The 17,357-nt window shown below is 44.1% G+C and overlaps 1 protein-coding gene across 1 annotated transcript in view; it reads left to right on the top strand.

Moving 5' to 3' along the window:
- The window catches only part of CAPN14 (calpain 14), an 86,559-nt gene that overhangs the window by 64,991 nt on the left and 4,211 nt on the right, over positions 1–17,357 (top strand). The window contains exons 20-21 of the mRNA XM_068232791.1: positions 4,021–4,137; positions 10,933–10,988. Coding sequence (XP_068088892.1) covers positions 4,021–4,137; positions 10,933–10,988 — 173 coding nt within the window. The remainder of the gene's footprint in view (positions 1–4,020; positions 4,138–10,932; positions 10,989–17,357) is intronic.

Here is a 17,357-nt window from a genome sequence, read left to right as displayed (position 1 = left end):
GTGCAACGCATGGAAGGGGAGCAGGGTTGTTTCTTGGGCAGTGCGGCCAGGGCAACCGCCCTGGGTGCAGACTAGCAAGTAGAAGAAGGGGGGCGCAGGCAGAAGAACATAACTGCTAGGGAGCTGGTGATGCGCGGTGCAGCTGAATGGAAGAAGAAGATTACTAGTGCAATCACCTTCCTTGACGTCTCCTGGGTTGCCTGCGTGAGCTGTCAAGTCATCATCACGTCACCACCGCGTGATGACACCTGATGTCCTGTAGCGGTACTGCAGGCTGTCAGTGCGCGGCGCCCATGGAGGAGTCGGCTTTCCGGGCTCTCTTCACCTGTGTGTTTTCCTGGTCCTGCTTCCTTCTGGAGGAGTGGCTGGTCTCTCTAGTAAGTAGGCAGATCTACTTGTGATCTGTGGCTTTGTAACTGTCCCTAAAGAGGTTAGCGAGCCATGAGGTCATGGGGAAAGGGGCTCAATTTTTACACCCTCGCCCTGGGTGCAATTTAGCCTAGAAACTGCCCTGAAGGGGAGCCGCAAGAAAGTTGGCCCAAGGGCACAAAAAATATAAATCTGGCCTTGGCCATAGACAAGTTGATTTCAAAACCTAAAACACGTAGAATGTTTCTAACCGATCATTTCAACAATAGTTTTGAAGTCGCACCCTACCATACAGTGCAGCCTCCATCAGATCTGGATTTGAATCCACACTGAATTGATTTTCCACCGTAGATCCTTCCATGGGAGCCGTTTCCACTAACGCGAATTCACATGCATTTTACGCATGCAGATTCACATGACAAAGTCAATGGGCCTGTTTCCACTACAAACAGAATTTGCACGCAGTGCTGTGCAGAGAAATTATGCACTGCACAGGCATCAGAATTTGCACACCGCACGCATAGTATGCGATTCGCATGTAATGTGATTAATAGGAAAATCGCCCGCGTTTTCGCCATGCGGTTTACCATGCGAATTCACGTAAGTTTTTGCGTAAATGTAAAAAAAAAAGCACACAGGCACTGACATGGTTAAAAACACATATTTAGAAAAATATGCAAAACCGCATGCATTTTTGCGTTTAAATACGCAAAATTATGCATATGAATTTGCATACGCATGCAAATTTGTCTACGCGTTTTCCGCAACAAAATTGCAACACACTAATGGAAACATAGCCTGATTCAAATTCTCTTCAGTGCCATTTTCATAGATTAGGCCTTAAAGTGACACTGAAGCGAAAAATAAACTTATGATGTAATGAATTGTATGTGAAGTATGGATAATTATTAGAACATTTATTATAACATTGCATCATTCTCTAATATTTGCAGTTTACAAATTACACACTGTATTTTAAATAATGAAGCCGAGCAGAGCTAATGACCCTTTGAACTTCCTGGCAGTAAAACCTTAAAGAGGAACTGTAACATGAAAAGATCCCCTGGGGGGTACTCACCTCGGGTGGGGGAAGCCTCCGGATCCTAATGAGGCTTCCCACGCCGTCCTCCATCCGTCAGGGGTCTCGCTGCAGCCCTCCGTGGAGTCCGTGCAGCGGTGACGTCAATATTTACCTTCCTGGCTGCGCAGGCGCTCTGACGGCTGTCGGCTCCGAACTACACGGAAATACCCGATCGCCGTCGGGTCCGCTCTACTGCGCAGGCGCAAGTGTCCTGCGCCTGCGCAGTAGAGCGGACCCGAATGAGATCGGGTTTTTCCGTGTAGTTCGGAACGGAAAGCCGCCACAGCGCCCCCGCTGGAGCCAGCAAAGGTAAATATTGAACTGACAGTCGGCACAGTCGCCGGCTGTTCGGAGGGCTGCGGCGAGACCCCCGTGGGACAGAGAACGGCGTGGGAAGCCTCATTAGGATCCGGAGGCTTCCCCCACCCGAGGTGAGTACCCCCCAGGGGATCTTTTTAATGTTACAGAGTCTCTTTAAACAAACAAGAAGCAGCAAGAGATAGGTTGAGATAAATGCTTCAGAAAACAGCACGGTAGCTGACCTAAGTTGGTTCTGAGAGCTCAGAGAAGCTCATTTGAATAGGTAACAAGTGAAGTTTCTTAATTCTTCCTGTACTGGAGACAATATGAGCAGGGCCGACGCTACCATTAAGGCAAAGGAGGCAGCTGCCTTAGGGCCCCAGAGATTGTAGGGGCCCCCAGTGGCTACAAGAGGAAAAAAAATTTCAAATCGGCCTTATAGTTTTTGAGAAAATCGATTTTAAAGTTTCAAAGGAAAAAAAACAAAACACATTTAAAAACCTGCTGAGTTTAATGATTAATAGCAAATCCACCTTAAATGCTAGAAATCGTAAATTTGCAGGATATGTTAAGGAGATCATTAGTAATAAGAGGAAAAAATAATTTTAAAAAAAGACCTTATAGTTTTTGAGAAAATCGATTTTAAAGTTTAGAAGGAAAAAAGTATAGTTTTAAATGCAGTAAATGTCACTTTTAGTAGCAAACCTAACGGTAGTGTAATTTTACATGCATCAAACGAAAGCGCAATAAATTTCCTGACGGGGTTTCCAGGGGGTCCATACGCAGCCGCAGCGCTTTGTCCAGGGATCGCTATACAGCCGCCATATGGCTGTATGAAGATCCCTGGTATTTTTTTTCCTATTTTCCTAATTTTTTTTTTATGTTTAGAGTGTGGGAATTATTTTTTTTAAAAAATTATGTGGGGTCCCCCCTCCTGAAACTTTTTAACCCCTTGTCCCCCATGCAGGCTGGGATAGCCAGAATGTGGAGCTCTGACCGATTGGGACTTCACACCCTGACTATACCAGCTGCAAAGTTCAGTCGCCGCTATGCCTTCACCGTGTGCCATCTGACTGCGTTTAATGGCGGTGTTTGTAACCACACCTGTGTCAGAGGCAGAGCCTCACTTTTGGTGAGGCTCTCGGATTTACAAGCCCTACTCCATAGAGCCAAATTAATCCATGCCATGCACTGATGAGGATCAAACAATCCGAAACAGTCTGTATGCATGTTGGATTATTATGGCTCTGTACATATTAACAAGCTGACACATCATTGCATTCCAGCGGTTCTGGAGGTGTGTTTAGCTTCTAAGGGTACAATGGTTAATTTGCATATATTCAGCAGTGGTGCCTGGGAGACATCTCGAGCTCACTCCAACCTGAATTATCGCAAATTCTTTCTGTTTTAGGAAAGCAAACTTTTGTTTTTCTCACTTTTGGTGTGACAGCAAAAACTTGAGTCAGGAAATTTGGGCGCTGGAGGTGCCACAGAAGCTTAGGCATCCCATAGGCCCCATGTTACTATTGGTAAACAATGTAAATTTGGCGACACGGCTGCTTGTACTTACAGTTTGCATAGCGGTTGGCCAGATTTCAATGAGTTGCCGATATTAACATGGGTGGCTATTGGGCACCCAAAGTCGATATTATTGTTAGGCATTGGTGTGTGTGTGTGTGTGTGTGTGTGGGGGGGGGGTAGGTTAGGGTAAAGCATTAGTGGGGGGAGGGTCGGTTAGGGTTAGGCATCAGTGGGGGTCGGTCAGCGTTAGGTATTGGTGGTGGGGGAGGGGAGTAGGTTAAGGTTAGGCATGTGGGGGGGGGGGGGGGGTCGGTTAGAGTTAGGCATCGATGGGGGTTTGGTTAGATTTCAGTAGTGGGAGGGCTCATGTTACAGTAGGGTTAGGTTTATCAATAGTAGAATATTGGTAAAATGAACCGATATTTTACTATTTTACTTTTTTCAGAGTTACCACGGCCCAATAGTAGAATATCGGTCATTTTACCGATATTTTACTGGCGGTTATTCTTGGCAGTTTTATATTTCAGTAGTCCCAGCATGCATTTAGAACCCCCAGCATGCCTTGCCAGCCAGAACCAGGATATGCCTTTATGTCATCTAAGGGATAGGTGTCGCTGATATGTTGGCAATGGAAAGTCTTTACACGAGAAAATACATTATTCTCCTTATTTTTCTGCTGAATGTTTGCTGAATTTTTTCTATTAATTTGCACTTTCTTTACTCTTGTTTTTTTTCCCTCTTGCCCAAAGGAATTACATTAAGCCATCAATTTTACAACTTAATGGCTATGCGATACTGCAACTCCTCTCTGAAAATCAATTTCGAGAATTTCGTCTGCCTCATGCTGAGGATCGAGATCAATGGAGGTACGTCAGATCACCACATGACTGGGGCCAGATTGCATTGATTGCCTCGGGCGTTTTCTCCCTCTCCTGGGATGGGCGTATAGCGGCTGATAAATGGTCACTAGAACAGCTAGAAAGGCATTAAAGGACCACTACCATGACAAATTGTAAAATGTAAAATACATGTAAACATACAAATAACAAGAAGGTTTCTTCCAGAGTAAAATGAGGCATGAATAACTTTTCTCCTACGTTCCTGTTGCTTACTGTAGGTAATAGAAATCTGACAGAATGATAGGTTTTGACTAGTCCATCTCTTCATGGGGGATTCTCAGCATGGCCCTTATTTTTTATAGAGGCATTCCCTGAAAAGCATTTATATAAAGATGCTGGCCAGCCTCCCTGCTCACCGCACACTTTTTTTGGCAGCTGGATGGTGCAACTGTCATTCACTAAGTGCTTTTAAAAATAAATAAACCTCTATAAGGAGATGAACTAGTCCGAAACCTGTTGGTTATGTCAGACTTTTTACTACCTACTGTAAGTGACAGCAACATAGGAAAAAAGTAATTTATGGCTCATTGTACTCTGGAAGAAACATACTTCTTATATCTATGTTATTAAATGTATGAAAAATTGAGCGATTTTTGCAATAGTGATCCTTTAAAGAGACACTTAATCTTACCCCCAAAAAATCCGTTTTACTCACCTGGGGCTTCTACCGGCCCCCTGCAGCTGTCCCGTACACTCGCGGATCCTCCTGTCACCCGCCGGGAGCTACTTTCACTTTGCCGACATGCCTGTCCACGCGTAGCCTTCTATGCGTTCCCGTCCGCAATAGCGTCCTGTGCAGGGTGCTATTACGGATGGGAACGCATAGAAGGAGACACATGGTCAGGCCAGCGCAGGAGCAGTAACCTTGTCGGCCGTAAATGAAAGCACCTGGCGGTGGGGGACAGGAGGATCCGATCAGGACTACGAGAACACGGGACAGCTGCAGGGGGCTGATAGAAGCCCCAGGTGAGTAAAACTGATTTTTTTTTGGATCCCTTTAAGGTCCTTTTTACTAACACTATGTACTACAGAAAAATCCATTTGGATCGTCTTCTTTGCCATTTTTATTATTATTATTATTATACATTTTTATTGTAATGATCCATCTATGTGTTTAAAGTTACACTGAAGCGAAACAAATATTAGGATATAATGAATTGGTTGTGTAGTACAGATAATTAATAGAACATTAGTAGCAATGAAAAGAGTCTCATATTTTTATTTTCAGTTATATAGTTTTTGTAAAAAAAAAACAAAAAAAAAAAACATTGCATCATTCTGTCATATTTGCACTCTGTATTTTACACTATAAAGCAGAGCTAATGACCCTTTGCACTGCCCTGCAGTAAAACTTTATCTAAACTCGTATCTCACTGTTTCTGTGATGTGTAAGTGCTTTATAAAACTAGACTGTCTTGTCACCAAAGTGGGTTGAAGAGGTCAGATAAACTCTTTTGCATAGAGAACTGAATTTTCTAACTTTTCCTGTGCTGCAAAGAATATGAAACTATTTTATTTGCTACTAATGTTCTATTTCTTCGCTACACTACACATACAATTCATTATATCATAAGTTTATTTTTGCGTCAGGTCTAGTCTAGTCTAGTAAGATGTATATGGTGGATGCCATTTTCTTTCCTTTTAAGCAATACCAGTTTCCCTGCCATCTTGCTGACCCTCTGCCTCTAATACTTTTAGCCATAGACCCTAAACAAGCATGCAGAAGATCAGGTGTTTATGACATTATTGTCAGTTTAGACCAGGCATGGGCAAACTCGGCCCTCCAGCTGTTACGGAACTACAAGTCCCACAATGCATTTGCCTTTATGAGTCATGACTGTGGCTGTCAGACTCCTGCAATGCATTGTGGGACTTGTAGTTCCTTAACAGCTGGAGGGCCAAGTTTGCCCATGCCTGCTTTAGACTATATTAGCTGCATGCTTGTTTCAGCAGCCTGCTATACTAGTGAAAATGTCACTCATGCCAAGCATTCTTCATTATTGTGCCACATTTGCTTCAGATTTATTTGCGCTGGTGTCCATAGGTCTGCCCCAGGCCTTATTTAATACGGAAGAACTTTGAATTTATGGCAACCAGTTCCTTATTTTCTCTGTAATACAGAACAGGGGAGATGATGAAAGATTCCTCCTTTCCTGTTACCATAACATATAACCCCCCCCCCCCCCCCCCAGTATGTACAGAGTAAGCCTATACTGTTGGTATAGTGTAAGCTGTTACGCTGTGCCTGTACTCATAGTAAACTAGCTGCAGTGTGTGCTGATCTCTGCTACCCAGAGTATGTACAGTATAAGCTATTACTTTGTGCCGATACTGATAGGAAACTAGTTGTTGCAATGTGTGCTGATCCCTGCTTCCACCAGTGTGTATAGTATAAGCTGCTACTCTATGCCTATACTGATAGTAAATTAGCTGCAGAGTGTGTTAATTTCTGCTGCCTCCAGCATGTACAGTATAAGCTGCTATGCCTATTACACACAATGCAATTTTCAGTCAGATTGAAGGTCGAATTGATTATTTCCAACAGGTCCGATCTGATTCCCAATCATTTTTCGATTTTGTAACGAAAGAAAATTGCATCATGTGTAACAGGCATTACGCTGTGCCTATGCTGACAGTAATCTAGCTGCGGTGTGTGCTGCGCCCTGCTACCTGCAGTATGTACAGTATATTCTAACATTTCTCAAAAGGCCCCGGCTGATTTCCTTCAGAAAGAAGCCCACTATTCCCATCCACACCCATTGCAGCAGCATGTGGTTTTCTCTGAGTATTCGGGGGAGGAATATTGACTCGTTTAATTACCACTCCGGACCCTCAGAAGTCCATTTGTCTAATGAAATGTTTTGCAAGTGTTCAGTTCCAGGTATGAGATCAATATGGCCGTATTAAAGGCAATCAGAAGACGAGGCCTGGAATCACGTCATCCCTCGCCGGGGATGATGGGAAATCACAGTCTGCAGAATCCTGCAGGCTATTGTTAGAGGGGGGTTAGGAGTCAATTGGGAGCACTGCTGCCCCCTTTTGTTGGCAGCTGCATGTCGCCTACTTACGCAAGCTGTGCTCCTCCCCCCTTTAGCAAGGCCTCGTAGGCTACGCCGGACCATGTCCGTGCCTCCGGCTCCTCGACCATCTGAGCGTGGCTCCACCCGTCCCTATCCCACGTTGTGCCATCGTCACCGCAAGCCAGCGGGACAGGTATGACATGGGGAAGGGACGTTGCTGGTAAACTCAAAAGCCAAAAGTATTGCCGTTGCTTTCCCTTAATAAGTGCAAAGATTAATATAGTACCACCACTGCTACCCAGTAACAGTTCACTTAACTTAAGGTGCCCATACACTTATCGGTTCTTGGCAGATTTGAATCTGCTGGGAATTAATTATCCCAAAATGTCTGATTGATTTTGACAAAAAATTGATCAAAAGTATTGACCGGACAGGTCAGAAGATCTAGGTTGATTGCGGACAAGGCAGTAGTGGCAGCAGATGGACACCCAATTGCCTTTCACTGCATTGAGTGCAATGCTGCAGTATAAATTATTCCCTATAGGAATCTATTGAAAATTGATTTGCAGCGTGTGGAAGATATCAATTCATCTCTGAATCGATTCTTTTCACAGAGAAATTGATCATTTTGCCAAATCTATAAAGGTACCTGTGCATTAGTCGAGCGATTAAGCAACCGACTTTATTGGGCAATCAACTACATTGTGGATGATGACGAAAGTAATTCTACTAGTGGCCCACACACTGCACCGATCTGATAAAATGACCGAATTGAATGGCCGATCGCAAAGGAAAATGTATGGGCTCTGATAAGGGTATGCCCAGCCTTAAGGTGGTCATACATCAGGCGACTTAGTGGGCAATCGACCACTTGGTGCCGCCAAGGGCACGCCCGATTGACGATACTACCTATTTCAGGCTGCAATTGGTTGCATGTATCGGTCAGACATGCTGTAAAATGTAGGGCCGACTCGCTCAATGGGATATTGAGAAGAGAGAGGAACATAAATGAACCTCTGCCGCGCTGCTGTCCCCCCTAATTTAAAATCCCCCCCTGATGCCCAGTGCAGTATACTTACCTGTCCGTGACCACGTGGGGCGCGTGTATGGGGGGTGGGGCCTCGAGGTGGGGGATGCGGCGTCACAAGGCCAATTCCTGAGAGATTTCAGGCTGAAATCGATCGGGAATCGGTCTGCGGTGTATGGGCAGCCGACTGATCTCTCTCCAAACAGATTAGATGAGAGAGAGATCTGACTCTTGGTCGATCTGCCCATACATCTTCTGATCTATGGGCACCTTAAGTTTACAACCAAAAAGAACAATGGAGCATGAATTCTGATTGGCTGATAGAGGTTATGATACACTACTCCTTATGAGGGAATCTTTGCCTTATTAATTCAAGAACAATTCAAAATGCTCAATAAACTAATGCAAAGTCCAACAGTGGAGCAAGCACAAGGTGCCAATATCCATGCCAACCAATCACATTTCATTATGCTGTATCCAGGTAAGTGAAAAAGATGATTGCTGGTTGGCTAGTATGGCTCAGACCCACTAGAGCGCTTACAACAGTGATTTTATGCTTTCTAGGAATTGCTGGCGAATTCCAAAAGCGCTTTGCTACTGTAAGGGCTAGTTCACACTACGAACGCAAAACGCGAATCGCCAGTCGTGATTTTGCTGCGATCTGCGTTGTGATACCTGTTCAACAGAGCGAGAGCCACATTGCAATCACCCCCAGAGCACTGCATGCAACACGTTTGCGATTTATGCAAATTTCAAACGCTGCAGGGAGAACAATCCCATAGGGATACATTAGCAACAGCGGTTTGCTAATCGGCAGGCGATCAGCAAAGCGCTGAAAAAGCGCCCAAGTGTGAACAAACACTAAGCCTATGGGCGTTATTCTGAAATTGTAATCGTGGTGCATGAAGCATTTTTCAGAGCAGTTCCATTCAGGGAATGCAGGGCGCAAAGCTGCATTCCCTAAAAACGCTCCAGAAAGCGATCAGCAAAATTGCTCTCAAAAACGCTAAAAATCCCTCTGAGCGATTTGCTACGCCTATTAGGTCCCTGGCCTCGTTGTGCTTTGCCTGCCATCACTGGAATTTGCATTGCTTTCTTGAATAAGAGTGCAGAGATTAAAAGCCGCAATGGTAATTTGGCTACACACGCTACAATCTGATTGCTTTTATATTGCCTGACCACCACACACTTAAAGTCTAATTTACTAAGGCGTCCATGGCAATACCTGAGGGGCGGGGTGCTGCCAGTGATCTGTTTAATAAATAAGGTGGATTTAAAATTGTAAAATATAATTAAATTGGTAAAAAACTATAGTCTAGGCCTGGGTCATACTGGAGTGATCATTCTGGTCCGGTTTATGAGAAGGGGATTTAACCACGAAAGCTGCATGCAACTGCTATCACAAAACCACTAACAAACTAACCTCTCAGCAACCCTGCCTTAATGAAAGTCCAAATCTGCCCAAAACTAAACAAAGCAAACTGTAACAAACAGCAGGATGGCAAATGACCATCAACAACACAAAGAAGCAAAGCTGACAAAAGCACAAATATTTGGGGGGCCGAGTGTGCTTGCCACTGCAGTACAGCTTGCTTCCTTAGCTCCTCTGGATTCAGCTGGTGGGCGGGTCAATCAGGTATTACCATGTGACTCTCCAAGGAGGAAAAAAATGCCCGACTACATTTCCCATCATTCCTGCACTACAGTAGAACCTATGTATATCCATTGCGAATCACTGGAGATGCTTGGACGCTTTAGTAAGTTAAGCTTTGAATGTGTGTCAGTACGATCAAACAGTTCATTAGTCAATTAATTGATCAGACACAATCCAAGATCCCAGTCCAGTCAACAGATCCGTTGATCCAAACAATGATAGCTAGAAATGGCCGCTAAGACACTAATAATTCTCATATGCAAATTTAAAACAAATTAAGGGTGGCTTGGTATTGGACGCAGTTGGAATCATCGGGAAAGTGCCAATTTGATTGGCTCGGCTTCATGCAGCATACAATTTGCATTCATTTGCAAGCTGTATTTACTAGTATCTCATTGACTCTCTCTAATGATACCCGATGCGACTAATAATTTAATGCTTATAAGGTTGAGATCCAACGGGCTGTTTTAGCACTGAACTCCAGATTACTATGTGGGTGGGATGGAGGCGGGGCACTCACACAGGAAGCTGTATAGTGAAATGGTGCCATGGCAGTGCAGTGTTGCAGGGGGTGTGTGGATCTCAATCTGTGGGTACAATTACGCACGACCTGATTTCAGTCATACATGTCATTCAGACATAGGGTAGTTTAAAGAGGAGCTGTCAGCCATACTATCTCAGAAAAAAAAACCACACATTTTAAGTAGATAAATACTTGCTCTACGTACATAACATATGTATTGCACTGTCCACGTTTTGATTTTAGTGATTTTTCTACAGTAAAAAAAGAGAAATCCTTCTTAGCATTACCCAATTTGTGCGTCAGAGCAGATTAATATTATGCTAGAGGAGGCGTGTTCTCTGCTTCAAATCGCCCGTCTGACCTCGCCCACAAATCTTTCTAACCTATTGCATGAAGCCATCATATACTGCTGGACTGGGCTCCAGTGAACGCTGAAATCTGATTGGTTGCTCTGATTCTTTGCTCACTGCTGCTTCTTGCTTCTTCCCTTCTGAACCTACACATTTCCCTAACCAATGCCTGTTTGCCTTCATTCTAGAGGTCTTCAAAAATCTGAGTCAAGACGGAAAAGGGATCTACCTGCAGGAAGCTGAGGTACGTACATGATAATCTGTTCTCTGGATTGTTTTGGATTGCTGACCTCCTTATCTGATAACTTCCAGACTTTATTCTTTATTCTGTAACTGTGAACAGTGTTGTAAGATTAAAGCTAATGGCAGGGCCGGTTATAAGCTTTTTTGCCGCCTGAGGCAAACTTGTGAAAAACCGCCGCAACCCAGCCATGAGTAGGAGGGCCTCCGAGCTGGAGGGGGTAGCGGCCTAGCGGGCAGGAAGGGGGTATTGGGCACAGCAGCGGGGAGGGGGGTCGGACCCTCCCTCCCTCACCCGGGTCCCCCATCTGCATTCCCCCTCTAGCTTTTAAAATGCAGCTGCAGCAGCAGGAAGTGGGTGTAGTTCTTGCCTGGAGTGACAAAATGGCTAGAGGCGCTCCTGTGTGTCGGCCTCCGTATCCTTCTCACTTCAGCTTTCCTTTAAAGCCCCATCTACATGACACAATTTTATCATGTAGATGGTTAGTTTTTCATCTCGGATCCGCTTTAAGCCCCATCTACACGATACAATTTTTTGTGCGATTCGATTCATCGATTCGATTCAATCTGACATGTCTGATTGGGATTTGTTTCAATTTGCCATTGTTCTGCAACGGCAAATTGAATCGAATCCCAATCGGACATATTGGATTGAATCGAATCAAATCGCACAAAAAATTGTATCGTGTAGATGGGGCTTAAAGCGGATCCGAGATGAAAAACTAACTATAACAAGTAACTTATCTATATATCTTATCTAAAGTTTACATAGTTTACACAGCAAATCTAGCTGCAAACAGCTTAAATAGAATATGATTATTTCTTCCTGTGATACAATGACAGCGGCCATGTTGTTTGTAAACATTACACAGAGGCAGGCTTATCTGCACCTTGAGCAAAAAACCTAATCCCCCCCCCCCTCCTCCTCCCCTCTGCCTCTGAAATCTCTGGCTAGTAATACCTTCCCCTCCTCCTGCCCAGACTTAGCTCCCATGAGCCCTTGCTACTGTCTGAAAGTGCCTTGGCTCTCTGAAAACCTGTGGGTGTGGCTTGTTTAGTTTATAGGGAATTAGAGTATTAAAACAAAAAAAGTATTTGGCTTGAGGAATGCCCTATAAATAAGGCCCGGTTCACACTTGCGGTGGCCCTCCGGAATCGCCGTGCCGGAGCCGCACCGCCTGCAGAACGGACGGAACGGACGCACGGCATAGCAATTAAAGCCTATGCGTCCGTTCACATGGGTCCGTTCTGCAGAACCGGAGCCGGACCGGATCCGGGCCGGATCCGGACTCCGGCCTCCGTTCCAACATGCGCTATTTTTTCATCCGGCCCCTCCGGCAGCCGTATCCGGGGCGGAGCCGGACTGCACCATCCGGCCAATACAAACAAATGGGAACCGGAGGCCGCACAACACACTGGCTGAGAAATCCGGATGTTCTACCCCACTTCCTATGCGGATTTTTGCGGCGATATTGGCTGGGGACACATGGGCAAGCATTTTGGAGTGGAGCAGCACGAGCTGGAGGTGTTGGCAGGATGTTGGCAGCATGTCGGAGGTGGAGGTGAGTGCTAAACAGCAGAGGGCCTGATTCCACAGGTCCCCCTTCTGCTGACCTCCCAGACCCCAAAATTTTTTTTTTTTTTACGTTAACTTTGCCAAACGGATCCGGATCGCATCCTGATTACCACCTGATGCAACCTGACCGGATCCGGATCGGATCCGGATCAGAACCGTACGGTTCCGATCCGGATCCGGTCCGGATCCGGTCAGGTCATCCGATCCGTTTGGCAAACAACCGCTAATGTGAACCGGGCCTAATAGGAAAGGAACACAATTATGCAATGAGTAAAAGTTCATCTCGGATCCACTTTAAGTAGCAATACAGGTACTCTTTAAAAGTTTTAAAGAATGCCTAAATGAAAAATACTTCACGGAGCCCTTCTTTAACAGCAAATTATTTCACCCAGTACAGCCGTGCTTTGAAATCTCGGCAATTTTACTAGAAATTCCATCTATTACTCTCCTGCCCACTGTGATAATTCGCCAGCACATTATACACTTTTCATCAATCTTTTGCGCGCGTCTGTATCATGGCGGATCGCAGAGATAATGGTAGATAGTCTGGCGGGGTCACTGGGAAGCCAGGAGAGGCCGGAGCACATCAAAGTCTAAAGTGCGCCGCGAGACCATGATTAGTGTCCGCGTGATGCATACTCTACAATTAAACCCGTCCTAATAACTGTATTTTTCTTTGACTTTCAATTTATCGAGTCAAAGGTGAGTATGGATGGGCCTTTTGTGGAGATGATCTGAGCAGTTTATGGCCTCTCTATAGCTGCAGAGAGAGGCGCTAATTATATGTGACGCCATTAACATTTACGCATTTTAAATGGATATAGAAATGGGAATAACTTAAAGGGGATGCCAAGTATTTTATTTCATTTTTACTTTAGTTTTATGTGTCTATTCGTTTTGCGCACTTAAAGGGCACTTAAAGTAAGAGTGATATGGAGACTGACATATTTATTTGATTTTAAGCAATACCAGTTGCCTGGCAACCCTGCCCATACTTTGCCTCAAATGCTATTTAGCCATAGACCCTGTTTAAAGAGAATCTGTACTCTAAAATTCTTACAATAAAAAGCATACCATTCTATTCATTATGTTCTCCTGGGCCCCTCTGTGCTGTTTCTGCCACTCCCTGCTGCAATCCTGGCTTGTAATTGCCAGTTTTAGACAGTGTTTACAAACAAAAGACATGGCTGTTACCAGCTTGTGATAGGCTGTGGAGAGGGTGTGTATAGCTTATGCCAATAACAGCAGACAGCACATTCCTGCCTGAGCCCGACAGAGCCGACAGAAGAGAGAAGATTAGATTATATAACAGAGATAACACAGCCACTGTGTAACTAGAAAAGACTGCAGTAAGCCAGACCACATTTGAACAGGTATAGGAACTTATAGGATAGAAGAAATAAGGCCGAAAATTTTGTTACAGAGTCTCTTTAAGGTGTGTGATTCAGACACTATTTACAGCCGAAGACATCAGCAGGACAGACCGGTAACTGGTATTGTTTAAAAGGAAATAAACATGGCAGCCTCCATAGACCTCTCGATTCAGGTGCCCTTTATGGGGGACGTGAAGTGGCATGTGACATGATGAGATAAATGTGCATTAAAGGGAAGGTTCAGGGAGGGTGGGTAAAAAATAAAAATCAATTTCCACTTACCTGGGGCTTCCTCCAGCCCGTGGCAGGCAGGAGGTGCCCTCGCCGCCGCTCCACAGGCTTCCGGTGGTCTCCGGTGGCCGACCCGACCTGGCCAGGCCGGCTGCCAGGTCGGGCTCTTCTGCGCTCCAAGGCCCGGAACTTCTGCGTCCCACGCCGGCGCGCTGACGTCATCGGACGTCCTCTGGGCTCTACTGCGCAGGCGCAGAACTACTGCTCCTGCGCAGTAGAGCCCGGAGGACGTCCGATGACGTCAGCGCGCCGGCGTGGGACGCAGAAGTTCCGGGCCTTGGAGCGCAGAAGAGCCCGACCTGGCAGCCGGCCTGGCCAGGTCGGGTCGGCCACCGGAGACCACCGGGAGCCTGCGGAGCGGCGGCGAGGGCACCTCCTGCCTGCCACGGGCTGGAGGAAGCCCCAGGTAAGTGGAAATTGATTTTTATTTTTTACCCACCCTCCCTGAACCTTCCCTTTAAAGCAAACCAGAAGTGAAAAAAATTATGAGATAATGAATTGCATGTGTAGTACGGATAATGAATAGAACATTAGTAGCAAAGAATAGCTTTTTTTTTATAACATTGCATCATTCTGTCACATCTGCAGTTTTAAAACCACACTTTAGCACACTTTAAAGTGGTCTGAAAACCAGCATTTCTACTTTGCACTAAAAGATTCCTCACAGCTTGAAAGCTGCTATTCCAGAAAAAAATTATAGCAGAACATCACTGAAATGGTTAAACAAAAGCACTTTGTCCTGCTATTCAGCTTCAATCCGCATCCAAACTGTAGATAACAGTATCTTTGTTTACATTCCAATGTTGTTACAATGTGTGTAACCAGTCTAACAAGTGAAAAGGAACTCTCTGTGCTTCAGGCACACGCACAGTTCAAAAAAGCTCATTAGAATATGTATGTATGTATATATATATATATATATATATATATATATATATATATATATATATATATATATATATATATATATATATATATATATATATATATATATATATATATATATATATATATATAATCAGTTTGAATAAAATGCATTGCCAGCTTTCAGGGTACGATAAACTACACTTTGGAAATTTGTAATTTGTAAACCGACAATATTACTTATGCACAAAAGCAAATATGATAACTGTATGAGTAATAAAAAGTAGGAAAACACTTTAAGACCACTTAAAGCTACAAAATGCAGGACTAATGACCCTTTGAACTTTCCTGCAGTAAAGCCTTATCTGAAGCTGCCTCTCACTGTTTCTTGGCTTTTTCAGTGATTCAGAAAACAGGACTGTATTTGACCCAAGTTGGGTCAACTAGCTCAGAGAAGCTCTTTTGCATAGATAACAACTGAAGGTTTTTTGTTTTTTTTAACTCTTCCTGCACTGGAAAACAATAAGACTGTTTTCTTTACTACTACACATCCAATTTATTGGGCCATATTTAATTCACTTTTTCTCCTGAGTTTTCTCCTAGGAGATAATTTTTCATCTTTGATTTAAAATAACTTGTTTTAGCACTTTATAATTTAAAGAGGAGCTGTCAGCCATACTATCTCAGGAAAAACGAAAAGAAATATTAAGTAGATAAATACTTGCTCAGCTCTACTTACATAGCATATGTATTGCACTGTCCACGTTATGATTCCTGTGAATTCTACAAAGGAAAAGTAGAGAATCCTATTCTAGACAGTTTCCATATTTACTGTGGCTATTTTGAAGCCAGTCGTGATGTAATATCCGCCCTTAGTCTCCTCTGCCTGATTTGCCCGCCCTTCACTATAGAAAGTGCATTGTTTCAGCCTGAAAAATTTTGGCCAATCAGAGAGGAACAGAGGTGTGGGAGGGGAAAACAGGAGGGAAAGAGGCTTCAGCCAATCAGGCTGCATTAGTTAAGTCTGAGGGGAAGTAGAGAAGCAAAAAAAAGACAACCCAGCATGCCCTGTAACTTCCTTTGTGTGTACCAAATTGTGTGTGTACCAAATAACAGGTAAAATGTGGAATGTTCATTTATAAACAAGAAAAGTAAAAGAGGTTTTAACTTTTGGATTGCCTGGTTAGCAGCCTTATTACTTGTTTACCAGATAAAAATAAAGAATTGATTTTTAATTTTATGTCCGACAGTTACACTTTAAAAAAGTACCAAAAAGAAGTGTAAAAAGTACTATCAAATGATTTTGAGTATTTGTTTGCTTGTTGGTGGTTTAAAAGGCATTTTATTTACAAGTTGTAAAAATATAATCTAGGAGAAAACTCAGGTGTAAAAGTGAATTGCATACGGCCCATTATCTCATAAGTTTATTTTCACTTCAGGTTTGCTTTAAAATCTCAATCCTACAAATGGCCAGGCTGTGCTCCTATTTGTAAGGGTTAAAGGATGTCCGAGGCGAGAATAGTTAAAGAAAAGTGAAATACGGTACTTGTCTTAATGCTTCATCCTCAGGGGATGCGCGCCCTCCGTTTCATTCCATTTTTTTTGGTTTGTTTTTACAGCCCTCAGTAGGATTCCGACTCCACCTCTCGGGTTGTCTGCTTTGTCACCAATAAACATGGCCGCCAATAGTGCCATGCCTGCGCAGATCGCAGAGCCACGAGTGTGGCTGCGCAGCTCTAAGTCCTCCTCCAGCCTCATCCTCCCACCCGCCATGTTTGTTGGGGAAAAAGCAGACGGCGCGAGAGGTGTGGTCGGGACCCGACCATGGGCAGCAAAAACAAAAAAACACGGCGGAATGAGCATCATTCCCCTGAGGATGAAGCATCAAGACGGGTATTTAACTTTGTTTTTACCGTTCTTGCCTCAGAACCCTTTAAGGACCACGGGCTTACACACACCCCTAGCCCATACTGAACAGGCCATTTTTTTTGCTGATTAGGCCACTTCAGCTTTAAGGCCTCGCTGCAGGGCCGTACAACTCAGCACACAAGCGATTTCCCCCCCCCCCTTTCTGCCCACCTACAGAGCTCTCTTTTGGTGGGCTCTCATCCCATATCATCATTATTTTTTAATAAATATTTTTCTTTTTTTTTATAAATATTACTATTTTTTTTAAATGTTATTCTCTCCCTCCCCCCCCTTCAGCCAATTACAGCAATTGACTGTAATAGGCTTCAGCCTACCACAGCGGATAGCTTTAGTGCCTCCC

The sequence above is a fragment of the Hyperolius riggenbachi genome, chromosome 4 (genome assembly GCF_040937935.1).
Source record: "Hyperolius riggenbachi isolate aHypRig1 chromosome 4, aHypRig1.pri, whole genome shotgun sequence".
In the NCBI taxonomy this organism is placed as follows: domain Eukaryota; kingdom Metazoa; phylum Chordata; class Amphibia; order Anura; family Hyperoliidae; genus Hyperolius; species Hyperolius riggenbachi.
The sequence above is the reverse complement of the archived record's forward strand: the minus strand, read 5'-3'. Positions and strand labels throughout refer to the sequence as shown.